Genomic DNA, 14,688 nt, shown 5'->3' with positions numbered 1-14,688 from the left:
TGTGAAAAGAGTGCCATTTTTTATGCTGAGTTCGATGATGTTTTCAGATTTTTGAATGGCGGTGGGAAAGTGAAAGCCTGGATTACGGTGAAGATTGTGAAAAGTGAATTACGGTGAAGTGAGACTTGCGAAATTTTAAATTTCACGTTTTTAAAAACACGCTGATTTCGGTCTGGGCAACGCCTTGAGTTGAACACCCTGCTGGCGCTGAGTTATCGTTCCAGTTTTATTATGGAGTTCACTGGCGAAACTCAGCTGTTCAAAATCCAATATGGCGTAATATAATACTGCAACATCTAAACAACAACACGTTTTCATCATATATATATTTATATAAACATTGTATATAACAGCACAATGAAGTCGTGTGGCTTTGGATTTACAAGGCAAACACTCATTTCTTTGAATGTTATGTATATCGTAAGTATCATAGTTAAAACCTGCAGCAAAACAAAATGTATTAAATCGTTCAATCCGATCGAGTGCTGTTTTAATAATAGACGTTGGCGAGGTTCCAATTCCAGTGTAGAACAATAAATAATTAGTTTTTGTTTGTATGTAAAAGAAACCGTTTTTACTTCTTGGTATAATATTATTTGAATTTGCGTTGTATAGCAGATTTTTTGCTCTGTCAATTCAACTGCTCAAGCCCTCGGCTTTTGATTGACAAATATTGGGCTTACTAGGTACTCGTGAGCTACAGCTGCATTATAACTATATTCGTGTGTTGGATTCCAGATTATTATGTTGATAATTTCCACAACCACTTTTTTAACTATATGTAACTTGTCTAAAGTAAAATTTGAAGTAATTTTCCCAGTATTCAACTTGAAATTAAATATGAATTTAATTATGTTTAGTTGCTCTTCCTGCATTGACCCCAGATTTCTACTGATCATAAACTCTATGATCTCTATCTGTTATTCATTTAGAAATATAGTGAAATGAAATAGTAACAAATATTCAAACAGGACAGGATATTTTAAGAGACACAGTGATTCAAAATGTAAACAAAGTTTTTGTTTACGTTACCAACTGTAACCCATCTTAAGAATTAAGAATCCAAATTCCTAAAGAATGACATTAAATGTTAAAAACATTTAATGCAAATTCTCTATTAATCTCTGTTATTTAAATTCTCAACTATTCCAAAGAATTTGCAAATTTTAAATTTAAACAAAAAAAATTGCAAATTTTAAATGGATGTGTTGTCATTTCTCCTTGGGCAATCAGACATACTGGAAGTACATTTCAATAATTTTGATTTATTTCCAGGTTGTTGGGTTAATCTTAATAATACTACCAGTATACTCAAAATTCAGTCAGCTTCTCACAAGTTGGCCAATCATTGGTGGAGCAATAGCTAGTGGTGTCTTCCTTATGCTCATTGCTTTTGCTGGAATATATGGTGCTGTCAGACATAATCAAATTATATTGTTTTTTGTATCCTCATTCAAGCTTTATTTCTTACTTTTAAATTATGATTACATGTACCATAAGGTTGGTATCATATTGCTTTCTTCCATGCATTTTCTAAATTGATTATTACTTCAGATTTGAGCAATATAGGTAATTAACCATGTTAACTAATAATTTACAAGTTTGAGGATATTTGCATTTATAAAGACAGCTAATGTTCCTTAACAGCATGTAGTATATGATCATATTAATTCTAATTTTCATTCTGCTGTTTGCATTCTCGTGTGCGGCACTTGCTCTAACTGATGAATATGAGCACAGGGTGTTATCGCATGGTTGGAACAATCTTGATGATGAAAGCAAAGGAAAATGGGAGAAATTTGGAAACTGTTGTGGATTTGATAACAAGACTAGAAACTCAACTGACCCATGTCATGGTCGAACTAAGTCTGAGGTACAGAATATAGATTTTGTCCCCAAAAGATGGGGTTTTCAAGTTTTGTGAAATGCTATAGAAGCAATAACAACAGATTCTACATACTCCAAGAGCCAGTTGTGCAAAGTCTAGGTCATATTATAATAAACATACTTGCAGGGAGGGGGGAGCACGCATTGGGTTCGAGTTTGAACGCACCTGCTCAGGCTGCTCTTAGCCAATAGCAACACAGCTTTTGCACTAGGTATGTGATATGTGTCCATGCCAACATATTTTATAATAATGTGTCTTGTAATTGTTTCCTTTTTAAATTCTATTTTCAATCATTCTATAGTTACCAAATTGTTGCGGTGATGATGGTTGTTTGAAATGTTCTCCGTGTTATTCGTATCTTGTTTCTCATGGTTTGAATGCAATTAAAAATGGCATTGGCGGAGTCGGAATGTTTTTCAGTTTCACGTTGGTATGTAATATAACAGAGCCTTAATGTAGGCTGTTTAGCTTTTTTTGCCGTTACAATAGTCATCACGTTTGTCGTGTTTATGTCGGCAAATGCAAAACGCAACGCCCCCTCTTAAAGAAACGCCCTTCGCTGAAGCGAAACTCCCCTTTTCTAAAACAAATGAGAGTCAGCCTACGAATATGACTCACAAAAAATGCTTTTTAGATTGCTGTTATTGTTTAAACGCATTTAAGAGAACTAAAAGTTCCCCTAAGAATGGCGGACTTTCGTCATCGTTAGAAAGGCTGATTTTGTACAACTATGGCTTAAATATGCAACAGTATTCATTTTATTGTTTATGAAATATTCATCGTGTTACTAGGTATAAATGTCATTTTCTTTCTAATTTGTAGTTTGTTGGAGTGGTTATGGCGTTCAGGTTTCGACATCAAAAAGACCCCCGAGCAAATCCAAGTGCCTTCCTGTGATTTTCTGCAACGTTTTGTTTCATCATAGTTTAGAATGATCCAATCAATAAAGAGAGTTATATTGTAAGTTAATGACGCATTCAGCAGTGGTGCTTTCCAATTCGGCTGCCATCCTGCCGGTTGATTCTGCGCTTGCAAATCATATTTTTCGCTTTTGCTGAATTTTAAACAGTACTCCCTAATCGTCGGCCATACAATGCATGGAGTTGGTAACGGTCACAAAAAAAACCCAAGAAAAAATAAATAATCAAATTAGTTTGCTCTCTTTTATGATAAAAGTAAATTATGTAGAATCAACGGAGATTGGCGCCTAATGGCAGATTATCGCGTCGTACGCAAACGAGGATCTATTTTGGATGCGTTCAAGTGATTGCTTTGAGAATTTTGCTTCATTTTCCAAAGCTATTTGTAAGCCATAGTTGCACAGATGAAATAATAGAAGCCATTATTATCACATATAAAAATCTAGTTTTAACTAAGTATTGTTGGTAATAACTTGCAACCATTTATGAAAGGTCAACACGTTGACAAGTTCTATGTAACAACAAATAGTAATAATTATTAATTAAGCAAATTATTCTAAATCTAAATGTTCTTTAAAAAAGAGTTCTATCTAAATAAATTTGAATGTTTACATCACTGACGTTACATGAATCGCAGCCAGGAAATATGTTTTTTTTTCGGGGGGACACTATCCGCGAAGGGGAGCATAATTTAGTTGGTTTTTTTTCGGGGGGACACTATCCGCGAGGGGGAGCATAATCCATGTCTGGGGGGGACATAATTCGCTAGCGGACACTTTCTGCGGGGGACACTATCCGCTGGGACTCTGGTGGCACGCCGTCGATGATGGTCGCGAACTGTCGCACTACCATCGGAACTTACCGTGCCGGCGCCCGTCCCAAAGTTAGATAAAAGACAGTGATAAAAGATCACAGAATTTCACCTGGATAAGGATACAACTAGACTCTTCTTTGAGTTCTTTCAAGGAGGGTAAAATCGTAGCGTGATTCTTCTAATACTCAATAGCAATGGCAAGTTTGGCTTTAGAAGAAGGTAAATTGTTTAAAGACATATAAAACATTCCAATGGAGTTAAGCTTGCTGCTTGCTTTTGACTTGCAAAAAGCTTTGTATGTCCTCTAGATAAAGATACTGTAGTTAAATTATATGTATTTTTGTCAAGTCCGTCATTTTCAGGCTCAGCATACTCGTTTTTTAACTTTTGATATTTGGCTATATGCAGTCATACAAAGACCGTAGACACTGCGAGCATTGAATGTTTGTAAACTTGAAATAAGTAAACAATTACTGATTTTCTTTTATTTGATCCACACAAATATTCCTGAGAGCCAAATTTGGTTTCATACCATGCAATCCGGTAGAGATATCAAGTTACGAAAATCTAAACATCGGGTTTTCGTTTTATCGTTTCACGAGCGTTATTACGAGGCAAGCAATCAAGAAACGTAGCGAAATGGTTTGTATTCCTGTCGCTCATTCCGTGTTGTTTTGCGCACTTCTGATATATTTTAACATTTCTCTCGCTTTTCCAGAGTGTGTTCTCCGAGCTTAAGATAGAGGGTAAATGAAATATACAGTTCTTATGCCTGTGTCATACACAGATTTCTCGCTTGCGGAATTTTTTCAGATCGACTTGGCGTCCGTAAACACATTTTAAACAGTAGTTTGCAAGATAACAATTAGCAATTTTAATGGTTTTATTTAATTATTTGTTGTTATCTCTAGAGTACAGGGAAGCGTTTCAGTTGTTTGACACAGTTGGGGATGGAAAAATTGAATGTAGTGAGTCAGGAGATGTAATCAGGTCGCTAGATTTCAATCCTAGTAGCGATGATATAAAGAAAGTGGTTGTTGATGTTGATCCAAAAGGTAAGCAATTACCACACATTGTTTTAAGACTGCTTGTAGGCAATGGTAATCATGTGAATTCTTTACCTTGATTATTGAATTGTTGAATAGTGTATAGTGACGGAATGCAACTGTAATTTTTGGGCGTTGACTAGTTTATAAAGATCTTAATTATTTAATATTGTTACTCGGCATTGTGCATAATATGCTAATTTTTTGCCCCTTAGGAGTATTTTGTACAAATCAAGTTCAATAAATGTTTGTTTGCACCCTTGTATTGCTTCAATGCCTTTGCTATTTGTCAACTCCCACAGGCCAGACACAAATCATACAAGCCTGTTGTTTATTGTCAAGTCCATTGGCACTTATGGCATTTAAAATTCATACTTGGAAACCTGTTGCTGTTATACTATTTCACAACTGAACTTCTTTTGCTCATAATTTACTGTTTTAGCAATTAAATAACGTGTTTTTAAAATCCATCATAAATTTTACTATCTAGACTTATTGTAGAATGGTGAAAATGTATGATTTAGATTAGATCAATTAAGTTGCACATGAGCTGTGCCATGGTAAAAAACATTGAGTTTGTAAAGAAATTTGTGTGGAAATGTTTCACTTATTTTGTAAATTGCCCCCCTGAGGAGCATCCCGAGATGTGAGTGACGATTCCAAAACTTTATTAGAAAGAATCATAACTATCATCTATTTGTAGTTGACTTATTAACTATTAAAATGTTTAACACAAATAACAGCAGCAACAGTCATAGATATCAAAGAGTGAATTCTTCCTTCAAAATGCTTCTGTTGGTGCAACTTTAATTTAGAATTTATATTTTAGGAATAAAGAGAATAACATTTGAGGAATTTTTGCCAATTTTACATGCTGTTGCCCAGAAATGTCCTAAGAAGCCAAAACCAGAGGAATTTTTTGAAGGATTGAAAGTTTTTGATAAAGATGGTTATGGTATTGTCTTGTCTGGTGAACTACGTCATGTTCTAACATCTCTGGGTAAGCAGCATTAGGTAATAGATGGGCAATGTAATATTAAGGCCTGAATATTATTAAATTGCTTTTTTTAGGTGACAAACTCAGTGATGAGGAATGTGATGTCCTATTCAAGGAAGTTGAGGATAAAAAAGGAAGAATTAATATTGAAGGTAAAGTACATCAAGGATTGCTATTGAGACCTGATCAAAACATTGAAATCATTGTTTTGATTAAGATGTTTTGTTGTTGGTTAGTTTTATGATCTTTCCTACAAAGGTTAGACAAATTATGACAATATTTGAAAACTGATGGATTTTATTCCCACTGAGTTCATTCCCAAATTTGTCGGCACTAAAGTTGAGATGTTCTTGGTCTAAGCACTTGTTAATCACATCAATGTAGACAAAAATTTCCAGCTACAAAACAATGCAAAACATGCTGATTCAAAATTTCTATCATAACTAATCCCACATTTTCTATATAGAATTTGTCAGAATGGTCTTATCTGGCTAAGTATGCATTATGGACACTGACAATTTTACCAACTCATTTGAGAAAGTACATGTAAATGCGTGCATATATCTTTTTGTAATTCCATAGTAAATATTCTCAATAAAACGTTTAGTACGGTAGTGAAAGTAACATGCTGGTATTTTATTTTTCAAGCAAAACATGATTAAACCTTTTTAACATCTTCTTGTATAGTGGAACTATACACTCATCTATACTTGTGCATTTATTTCACTTCTTTTTCTTTATTAACTAAATATGAGACATGTTACAGTAAAGATGCAGTTTTAATAATCTTGACTTCAAATCAAGAAGAAAGTGCCTATTTATTATTTTAATGATGGTGTTTCCTATCTCGTGAACGTACATCTGACATCTTTAGACGAGCAGCAGTAGTTAATAGACTGAATAAAGTTAATTGCTGATTTAGCTGTTTAGTGTTTTTGTTGAAAAAACAGCGTGGTTCTTCACGAGCTACGTAGTAGAGCTCTTAAATAAATATTTCTTGTAACTGCAACTGTAACTGAAAACCTTATATTTAGACGAACCAGTTCTTAATAAACCACACATTTAGGCGTAATATCGTCCGGAGGTGTCGTATATCTTTCTTTACCATTACTTTATCCTTTGAGATATATACCTAAAAGGTTGTGCAAGCGCTTATATGCCTTTAAATTAGTTGTACTAAGGCCTGCATCAATGCAATATCAGTTTTACACAAAGTTTGCCTCTGAAGATGTCCTCATCAGTTCTCAATTTGCAAATTGTCAGAATGTCCGTCGGCCATAATCGAGATTTAGCAAGTTACGTTGCAATCGCAGGGATAAAATACTGTAGAGAAAAATCATCATGGATAAGGTAGAATTGCACTGCTCTTTGATGGACAATACCTAAACAGATATAAAGAGAAATAATTCTAGACTAACTATCTTGAGAATTGAGAAAGAGTTCGGGCTAAAAACAAATTACGTACTACAGATGACTTTTGTTGGGCAAACAATTTGAACATGTAGGAATGCCAGTAATTTCTTGATATCTACGGTTGCTTCACTCATTTCCTGCCTGGAATTGCTCCGATTGTTGTTAGAATTATCATTATCTGGAATAGTTAGAATGACTGTTATAGCAGAAACCGAGGCATCCCATGTGACAACGTAGCCTAGCTCGGTTGGGAATGTTGAACTAGTACTTGTTTACCACAGGCTCGGCCTCGGGATAACACAAAACACAAGTCTATGTTGCTGCTCTGAGGTCAAGTCATTACTTTTAAAAAAACTATAGCTACAAACTATCATATATAAGAATAAGATATCCATTTCGTCTGATTATTGAAAAGACATTTCATGGCAATGGTCTTTTGGTATAATCTTACTTCACCAGTTTTACCAAAAGCTCGACCTAAAGTACCTAATTTTTCATTTCCAGTCCGGTCCATTTCAATGTGAAAGACTGAAAGTTGTTTCTGACCGATAGAAATACCTCCCAAGGTATACCTAAAAGAGTTCACGTGTTTAAGAGCGAATTTTTACCTAAATCTTCAACATCTAAATTTCTGAAGTGTGTTGTCGCTGAGACCATGTCAGTTTGAACTTTTAAAGTCATATATCCGTTCATATTTGCCGAGATCACCTCAAAAGAAAAAAATGATAATTGTTCAACAAGGCAAATCATTACACAGTGTATTTTATTTACCGGAAGATTTAGGTTTTGTAATCCGGCTGCAATCAAGGTGGATTTTTGATGTGCGTACCTCAAATGCAAAGGGTTTGGGGGTTAATAACTATTCAAAGGCGTTACTTGAAAACCATAATTAATGTTTATGTGTAATTCCATACCAATTGAGTGGTAAAATGTTTCATTTTGTCCACAATATTTCTGACAGTCTTCAAAGATGGCATAACTATACTAACCTAAAACAAATAAATTATAACTAACGCTTCTCGGAAAGTACGAAATATTGACTAAAAATTAGTAGTCTGAATCTCAACGTCTTCATGACGAGTACGGGGCTCTATAGCTAGAGCGATGTACCTCCCAAAGTAGGGCCATATATGCAAATTTTTTAGCTGCTCAAAATCTCAGCTGCTCAAAGCTGCTCAAAATCTAGTTTGACTGCGCTGGTACCAGAGCTGGTCACACTTACGCTTAAGGGCTCAATGGCTCATGACCATTGAGCCCTTAAGCTAATGAGCCCGGTGACCTGAGATTGGACAAAGCGTGAGATGATTTTGAGGCATTAAACATTTATGAAACAAAACAAGCACATGCTATTGTTGGAATGACTACACCACAGTCACCACTGCTAGGATCATGTTGTATACTCATACCAATACCTCGAAGTCATCTCGCGCATCGTTGAATCTCGGCTATGCGGGATCAAAACGCGATTCACCGAATTTACTATTTCCGCACGAATTTACTATTTGTGCAATATACAGTAATGATGAACACAATATATGAATTATTACATTGTACTCAGGCATCTGTGGCTCTTGATAAGCATCCCATTGTTCTTGAGGTATCACATTTACTGGGGTATCATGGGTGACTGTTCGTGTTCGTACCATGGATGGCTTAGAAATAATACAAAACAAATTATTGGTTGTATATATTATATAGTGCATACGACCCTCTACATATATTTTAGTAAACAACCATGATGCCAAATATTTAATGTTCAATGGTCTGTTGCAAATTGCAACCAGATGCAGGTACATGTGGCTAGCTGCCAACTAATAACTGGCGTAGATCTCTTGCATGCATGGGCATGGAACAGCAAATGTGTGCTGGTTTAGTTGCCAATTCAAGGAGTTAATCTTGGCTGCATTAATGGGCCAATGAACTGCTCACATCAAAACTATTCAAATCAGAAAATAAATGAATCATTGTGTTTATATAGTATGTAAATTTTACCAATATTATTTCAAAAGTAAGACATGGGGAAACTTTGTTCGTGAGCTTAATCTTTACAATTTGAGCATTTAAGCCAGACTTCATTGCTTTCACCAAGTTGTCAGGACGGAGTTCCAGGTAAATGTTGTCATGACTTCCTTCGTTTCCTTCTATCCTGAATTCCTCAAACAATGCACTCTGGAAAAAACAATTTTATAAAAATTTAAAGAGGTACAATATGTCAATTAAATAAATTCTCGAATACATTGTCATTGTCCAAACCCTATGACAAGTTTATAACTGGATTACATATACCTGATTAACCTCACACCATATTGTGACACCTCCCTGTGCTGCAGTGTCATTTAGGATAAAGTAAAGTTTGTTTGGAGTCAGTCTCAATGCGCAACTCTTGGCCATATGAGACACTGTTGATACCACTCCTTAATACATGTGAAAAAACATACTATGTCAAATTAACCTTAATTAACCCTAACTTAATTAACTAATTATGGGCTTGATGCAACATATGTCACAAAAGGTGGTATTTCATGGATAAGTCAGCACTTGATAATTGCTATTGTGGAAAAAAATATAGTCTGTGAAAACCTTAAATAAATTATGGAAAAACTATTTCTACAGAGTAGGATTTGAAGAGAGCTTTGGTCATAAGCATGGGGAGCTACAATGAAAAAAATTACTTTCCATAATTTGATTCTGGGTAAAGCAGACAGGAATACTAAAAAGCAAGGAAGCTAATTGTTTCTTGTTTTTCACTTCCCTAACAAGAGAAAAAAGACTTTTCTGCCAGGTGCCAGTTTGAGATATTTCAACAGTGAAGAGTGTATGTATTCACATTCTATGAATAAATTTTTACAACTGGGAAATATATCTTGCGTTATGATAACGTTGTGACATTTTATATACATACTGGAAAAATGATGAATGCATGATATTTCAACAAGTTTGGCTTTAAATCTCATCCTTCGGTAAAAGAGGAAAGAAAATCAAATGTAGACATGTAGTAGTCAGTATCTCAGTGGTCAGTTGTAGTTATTAACCAACCTGCGAATAGGCTGACCCATTGGCTGACCCTAAGTTACAAACATAATTATAATGAAAACTTTTTATCTATGGTGTATGGTATAGGTATAGGTATTTTAAAATGTACATTATGTAAAAATATCATTATAACCAAAATGTTCTCTGCAAAAAAGATTCTCGCGTTAACCATTCTCGCTATGACCTTGTCAAATTTTTACACTATTTTGTTTCGAAATAACATTACATATATTAACATAAATTATATAATCACAGTATTATTGTATACATATTACACGCTATACACTGATACTGTACTGTCACTATATGTTTGTTTATGTGGTTATATGGTTATATGGTTATGTGGTTATATGGTTAGATGGTTATGTGTTTTTATACAGCTATTTGCAAGCCACCGTTAACCGTGAAGTCTAACAACAGGTGAATTCAATAGCGTTCGCTTTTTTGAGACACCCCAAAAAAGTCAGATTCTAACAAAGGCTTGATTTCAATAGAGGGGACTTTTTTGGGACACCCTGTCAGCGATTAAAAAAAACAGTGATCCGATGGATAAGTATAACGCAATCCAGCTTTGGTATGCATGAAAACACGGAGTCTAAGTTCCGGAGTACGGAGTCCCGGAGTACGGAGTCCCGGAGTGAAGTGTCCAAAACTTTAAAACACGGAGTGGTAAAAACACGGAGTCGACGTAAAAACACGGAGTCGACGTAAAAACACGGAGTCGACGTAAAAACACGGAGTCCACGTAAAAACACGGAGTCCACGTAAAAACACGGAGTCCACGTAAAAACACGGTTTTTACTCAATATTTTTATTTTATATGTGGTTGCAGGTATTCAGATCCTGTGGAGATGGCTATCCCCTCATTGCAGGGGTGTTGGAGGGTGCCTTTGGAAGATGAGATGATTGGCAATGTGGCAATGATGATGATCATTTCCCCGGCACGCTCCCAAGCCGCGCTTTATAATTTCACTAACGGGAATACACGTGGGATTGAATACCACCCTTTCTCACAAAATCACCACACATTGGGGATGTTTTATGGAACCAATCAATTCAGAGAACAGGAACCAATCGATTCAGGGATTAGCCCCCAATAGCAAACGAACAGCCCACTACATACGGATAAACAGAATGCTCATACATATTTGGACTTCATCATCATCACCGATCTCACCACGAATTCACGTCACACAATTTCCGCTCATTACCACAAATCACATATGCGAGCACGTCGTTCCAAGACCTGCTAGCGGGTTAGAAACGTGCTTTCCCTAGTTATGCTTGGAGTCTGATGAAACGTAACTACAGTTTTCAACGAAAAACAAACGAAAGGGACTTGACCAGAATGGCAATAACCGGCATTCATTCCGGCCAAGGCATCTCATGCGTTTCCATATTGCACCCGTGTTTTGCCAAACAACAAACACATATTCGTAGCATTTCAACCATTTTCAAATCCACAATTATCCACAATATTCTGCATTCTACAATTCCTATAACGGGATCATATCAAATGTTACCAATCATCAATATTCATCATTGCCACATTGCCAATCATCTCATCTTCCAACACCCCTGCAATGAGGGGATAGCCATCTCCACAGGATCTGAATACCCGCAACCACATATAAAATAAAAATATTGAGTAAAAACCGTGTTTTTACGTGGACTCCGTGTTTTTACGTGGACTCCGTGTTTTTACGTGGACTCCGTGTTTTTACGTCGACCCCGTGTTTTTACGTCGACTCCGTGTTTTTACGTCGACTCCGTGTTTTTACGTCGACTCCGTGTTTTTACCACTCCGTGTTTTAAAGTTTTGGACACTTCACTCCGGGACTCCGTACTCCGGAACTCCGACTCCGTGTTTTCATGCATACCTCCAGCTTTTGTACAACCGGCCCAGCAATATAATAATTTGTCCAATAGGATTAGTGATTCGTTGTCATGTGATAGTACGAGGGCGCGCCGGTGCGATTTACGAGGCATTTTCAAAATTTCGTTGTAAGCTCTGGTATTGTGTTTGAGAACAGAATTACTGTGAAAAGTTTAATAAATTCATTAAATTCATTTTTTTTAAACTGGGTAGCCTGACAAAGAAAAGAGGTATGTTCTCGTGTTTTATTGTATAATATTCCACATTCATGACTGACCTAAAAGTGATTAAATTTCTGTGTTGAATTCGACCTCGTGTTCGGCCATATTTTGGCTGTGCCCGTGTTGAAAAATTTGCGACGTTAAATCTTCAGCAATGTTTATGGTTATTCGAAAAGAAATGTATGGATATATGATATTTTGGTTGTGCTTTAGGTTGAAATTGCTTTACAATAGCTGTTAATTTCTGTCGTTTTAGGCTTAGAGCGAGCAAAATAAATCGCTTGTCAAAGCTGAAGACTGAAAAAGTCAAGTGCATTGAAGGAGTTCCAAAAGTCATCACTATCTTGCTCCATAAAAGGTAAAAGTTTGGTGCTTTATTACGTATATTACATTTCCTTTTCTCGTACTTTATGTATTAGTAAAATATGAAATGGTATTTTTCTTCCCTGTTATTTTTCGTAAGTATCATGGATAAATGTACTACATGTATTGACCGGTGAAGCGACGAAAGTGTTTTATTAGCATAAAATAATTCTAAAGAATTTCTGGCAAAAAACCCGCTAATGAATTGTAGAATTGTACAAAATCATGAACATGAATAATCTTTTATTTCGTGGATGTGTATATTTTGTGTAAAGCCGAGAAAGAAATGATCGCGAGTAGTCTGATTTTATTGATTGAACAATTTTGATTAATGAAAATACATGAATTGAAAACTCTCAAGCATATATTTTCAACCGAATTTTGAAATTTCAAAAAATTGACGAAAATTATGATTTTTTCTTTGGTCCCTCGTTGCCGATTTGGCTAAAATTTTAAAATTAATCAAAGTATGGTTTTATGTGTTCAAATGTATTGTTTTCATGAAAGAATGCAATTCTAATTAATTCTGAAGCATTTCAACGTATTTTCAACCGAATTTTGAAATTTCACAAAATTGACGAAAATTAGGATTTTTCCTTTGGTCCCCCGTTTCAGATTTGTCTGGAATTTTGAAATTTATCAAAGTATGATTGTATGTGTTCAAATGTATTGTTTTCATGAAAGAATGCAATTCTAATTAATTCTGAAGCATTTCGACGTATTTTCAACCAAATTTTGAAATTTTCAAAAATTGACGAAAATTAGAAATTTTCCTTTGGTCCCCCGCTGCCGATTTCCCTGACTAAATTTTGAAATTTACCAAAGTATGATTTTATGTGTTCGAATGTATTGTTTTCATGGAAGAATGCAATTCTAATTAATTCCGAAAAATTTCGACGTTTTTTCAACCGAATTTTGAAATTTCAAAAAATTGACGCAAGTTAGGATTTTTCCTTTGGGCCACGTTGCCGATTTGGCTGAAATTTTAAAATTTATCGAAGTATGGTTTTATGTGCTCAATTGTATTGTTTTCATGAAAGAAGGCAATTCTAATTAATTCTGATATAATTTCGACGTATTTTCAACCGAATTTTGAAATTTCAAAAAATTGGCGAAAATTATGATTTTTCCTTTGGGCCATGTTGCCGATTTGGCTGAAATTTTAAAATTTATCAAAGTATGGTTTTATGTGTTCAAATGTATTGTTTTCATGAAAGAATGCAATTCTAATTAATTCTGAAGCATTTCGACGTATTTTCAACCGAATTTTGAAATTTCAAAAAATTGACGAAAATGGGCTTGGTACAACCGGTCCCTGATATTTAACATTATCAACTATTAAAGAAATATGTCAACAAATTTTGTTACAGTACTTGCCATATTAGCTAATAGTTAACTGTTAGCCGGAAAGTAGTGTAGCCAATCAGAGTGAAGCAATTCAAGTAGTGACATATTTTTTTATGTCACTACTATATATACATTATATTCCTACAGATTACTGTCCAGATGTGCACAAGTTACGAGGCTAAAAAATGAAGCGGATCCTCATAATGAGCAACTGTGGAGCATATCAACACAATGTCGAAAGAATCAATACAAAGATAAGTCAATTTACAATATTTCATGCCGACTATGGTTCATTCGATACTTTTCGCTTTTCGGCAGCGTCCATTTTTTCGGTAGCGTTCATTTTTTCGGTTGCGTTCATTTTTTCGGCAGCGTTCATTTCTCTAAACTTAAGGTCCCCTGTTAACGGCGGAAGGTATGCTGAAATATGCTACTAGTACTTTCTTGTTTGTTGATATGGCTTTTCGTTTCGCTAAATTGCGGGAGCGTTCATTTCTCCAAACGTATAAGTCCCCTGTTAACGGCGGAAGGTATGCTGAAATATGCCACTAGTACTTTCTTGTTTGTTGATATGGCTTTTCGTTTCGCTAAATTGCGGCAGCGTTCATTTCTCCAAACGTATAAGTCCCCTGTTGACGGCGGAAGGTATGCTGAAATATGCCACTAGTACTTTCTTGTTTGTTGATATGGCTTTTCGTTTCGCTAAATTGCGGCAGCGTTCATTTCTTCAAACGTATAAGTCCCCTGTTAACGGCGGAAGGTATGCTGAA

The 14,688-nt window shown here is 35.4% G+C and overlaps 3 protein-coding genes across 4 annotated transcripts; 2 read left to right on the top strand and 1 right to left on the bottom strand.

Moving 5' to 3' along the window:
- Positions 1 to 256: 256 nt before the first annotated feature.
- On the top strand, positions 257 to 3,419 carry LOC114527151 (tetraspanin-31-B-like). Its single transcript, XM_028548780.1, has 5 exons — positions 257 to 420; positions 1,276 to 1,443; positions 1,655 to 1,873; positions 2,190 to 2,318; positions 2,711 to 3,419. The coding sequence occupies exons 1-5, from the start codon at positions 358 to 360 to the stop codon at positions 2,783 to 2,785; spliced, it is 654 nt and encodes a 217-aa protein (XP_028404581.1). The 5' UTR covers positions 257 to 357; the 3' UTR covers positions 2,786 to 3,419.
- Positions 3,420 to 3,660: 241 nt separating this feature from the next.
- On the top strand, positions 3,661 to 6,279 carry LOC114527211 (myosin-2 essential light chain-like). 2 transcript variants are annotated; one of them, XM_028548855.1, is made up of 6 exons: positions 4,182 to 4,264; positions 4,341 to 4,368; positions 4,534 to 4,677; positions 5,498 to 5,668; positions 5,740 to 5,817; positions 6,132 to 6,279. In XM_028548855.1, exons 1-6 carry the CDS (start codon positions 4,262 to 4,264, stop codon positions 6,158 to 6,160), a joined length of 453 nt encoding a protein of 150 aa, XP_028404656.1. In that variant the 5' UTR covers positions 4,182 to 4,261; the 3' UTR covers positions 6,161 to 6,279. The 2 variants fall into 2 exon arrangements, with proteins under 2 accessions (XP_028404658.1, XP_028404656.1); XM_028548857.1 differs by lacking the exons at positions 4,182 to 4,264; positions 4,341 to 4,368 and adding an exon at positions 3,661 to 3,841.
- Positions 6,280 to 6,340: 61 nt separating this feature from the next.
- Positions 6,341 to 10,097, bottom strand: LOC114527210 (checkpoint protein HUS1-like). The gene is made up of 8 exons (XM_028548854.1): positions 9,981 to 10,097; positions 9,365 to 9,492; positions 9,071 to 9,247; positions 8,626 to 8,730; positions 7,993 to 8,067; positions 7,687 to 7,786; positions 7,131 to 7,256; positions 6,341 to 7,047 (listed from the first exon to the last, which is right to left on the bottom strand). The coding sequence occupies exons 1-8, from the start codon at positions 10,030 to 10,032 to the stop codon at positions 6,962 to 6,964; spliced, it is 849 nt and encodes a 282-aa protein (XP_028404655.1). The 5' UTR covers positions 10,033 to 10,097; the 3' UTR covers positions 6,341 to 6,961.
- Positions 10,098 to 14,688: the final 4,591 nt, after the last annotated feature.

The sequence above is a fragment of the Dendronephthya gigantea genome, unplaced genomic scaffold (genome assembly GCF_004324835.1).
Source record: "Dendronephthya gigantea isolate DGI-Jeju-01 unplaced genomic scaffold, DenGig_1.0 000043F, whole genome shotgun sequence".
NCBI lineage: Eukaryota > Metazoa > Cnidaria > Anthozoa > Malacalcyonacea > Nephtheidae > Dendronephthya > Dendronephthya gigantea.
The sequence above is the reverse complement of the archived record's forward strand: the minus strand, read 5'-3'. Positions and strand labels throughout refer to the sequence as shown.

Excerpts from the sequence above, each read along its gene's own strand:
- LOC114527151 (XM_028548780.1), top strand. The coding sequence starts at position 358 with ATGAAGTCGTGTGGCTTTGGATTTACAAGGCAAACACTCATTTCTTTG. Across the intron at positions 421-1,275 it reads CTTTGAATGTTATGTATATC|GTTGTTGGGTTAATCTTAAT; the intron begins GTAAGTATCATA and ends ATTTATTTCCAG. Across the intron at positions 1,874-2,189 it reads ATGGTCGAACTAAGTCTGAG|TTACCAAATTGTTGCGGTGA; the intron begins GTACAGAATATA and ends ATCATTCTATAG.
- LOC114527211 (XM_028548855.1), top strand. Across the intron at positions 4,369-4,533 it reads CTCCGAGCTTAAGATAGAGG|AGTACAGGGAAGCGTTTCAG; the intron begins GTAAATGAAATA and ends TGTTATCTCTAG. Across the intron at positions 4,678-5,497 it reads TGTTGATGTTGATCCAAAAG|GAATAAAGAGAATAACATTT; the intron begins GTAAGCAATTAC and ends TTTATATTTTAG.
- LOC114527210 (XM_028548854.1), bottom strand. The coding sequence starts at position 10,032 with ATGAGATTTAAAGCCAAACTTGTTGAAATATCATGCATTCATCATTTT. Across the intron at positions 9,493-9,980 it reads ATGCATTCATCATTTTTCCA|GAGTGGTATCAACAGTGTCT; the intron begins GTATGTATATAA and ends ACATGTATTAAG. Across the intron at positions 9,248-9,364 it reads TATGGTGTGAGGTTAATCAG|AGTGCATTGTTTGAGGAATT; the intron begins GTATATGTAATC and ends TGTTTTTTCCAG.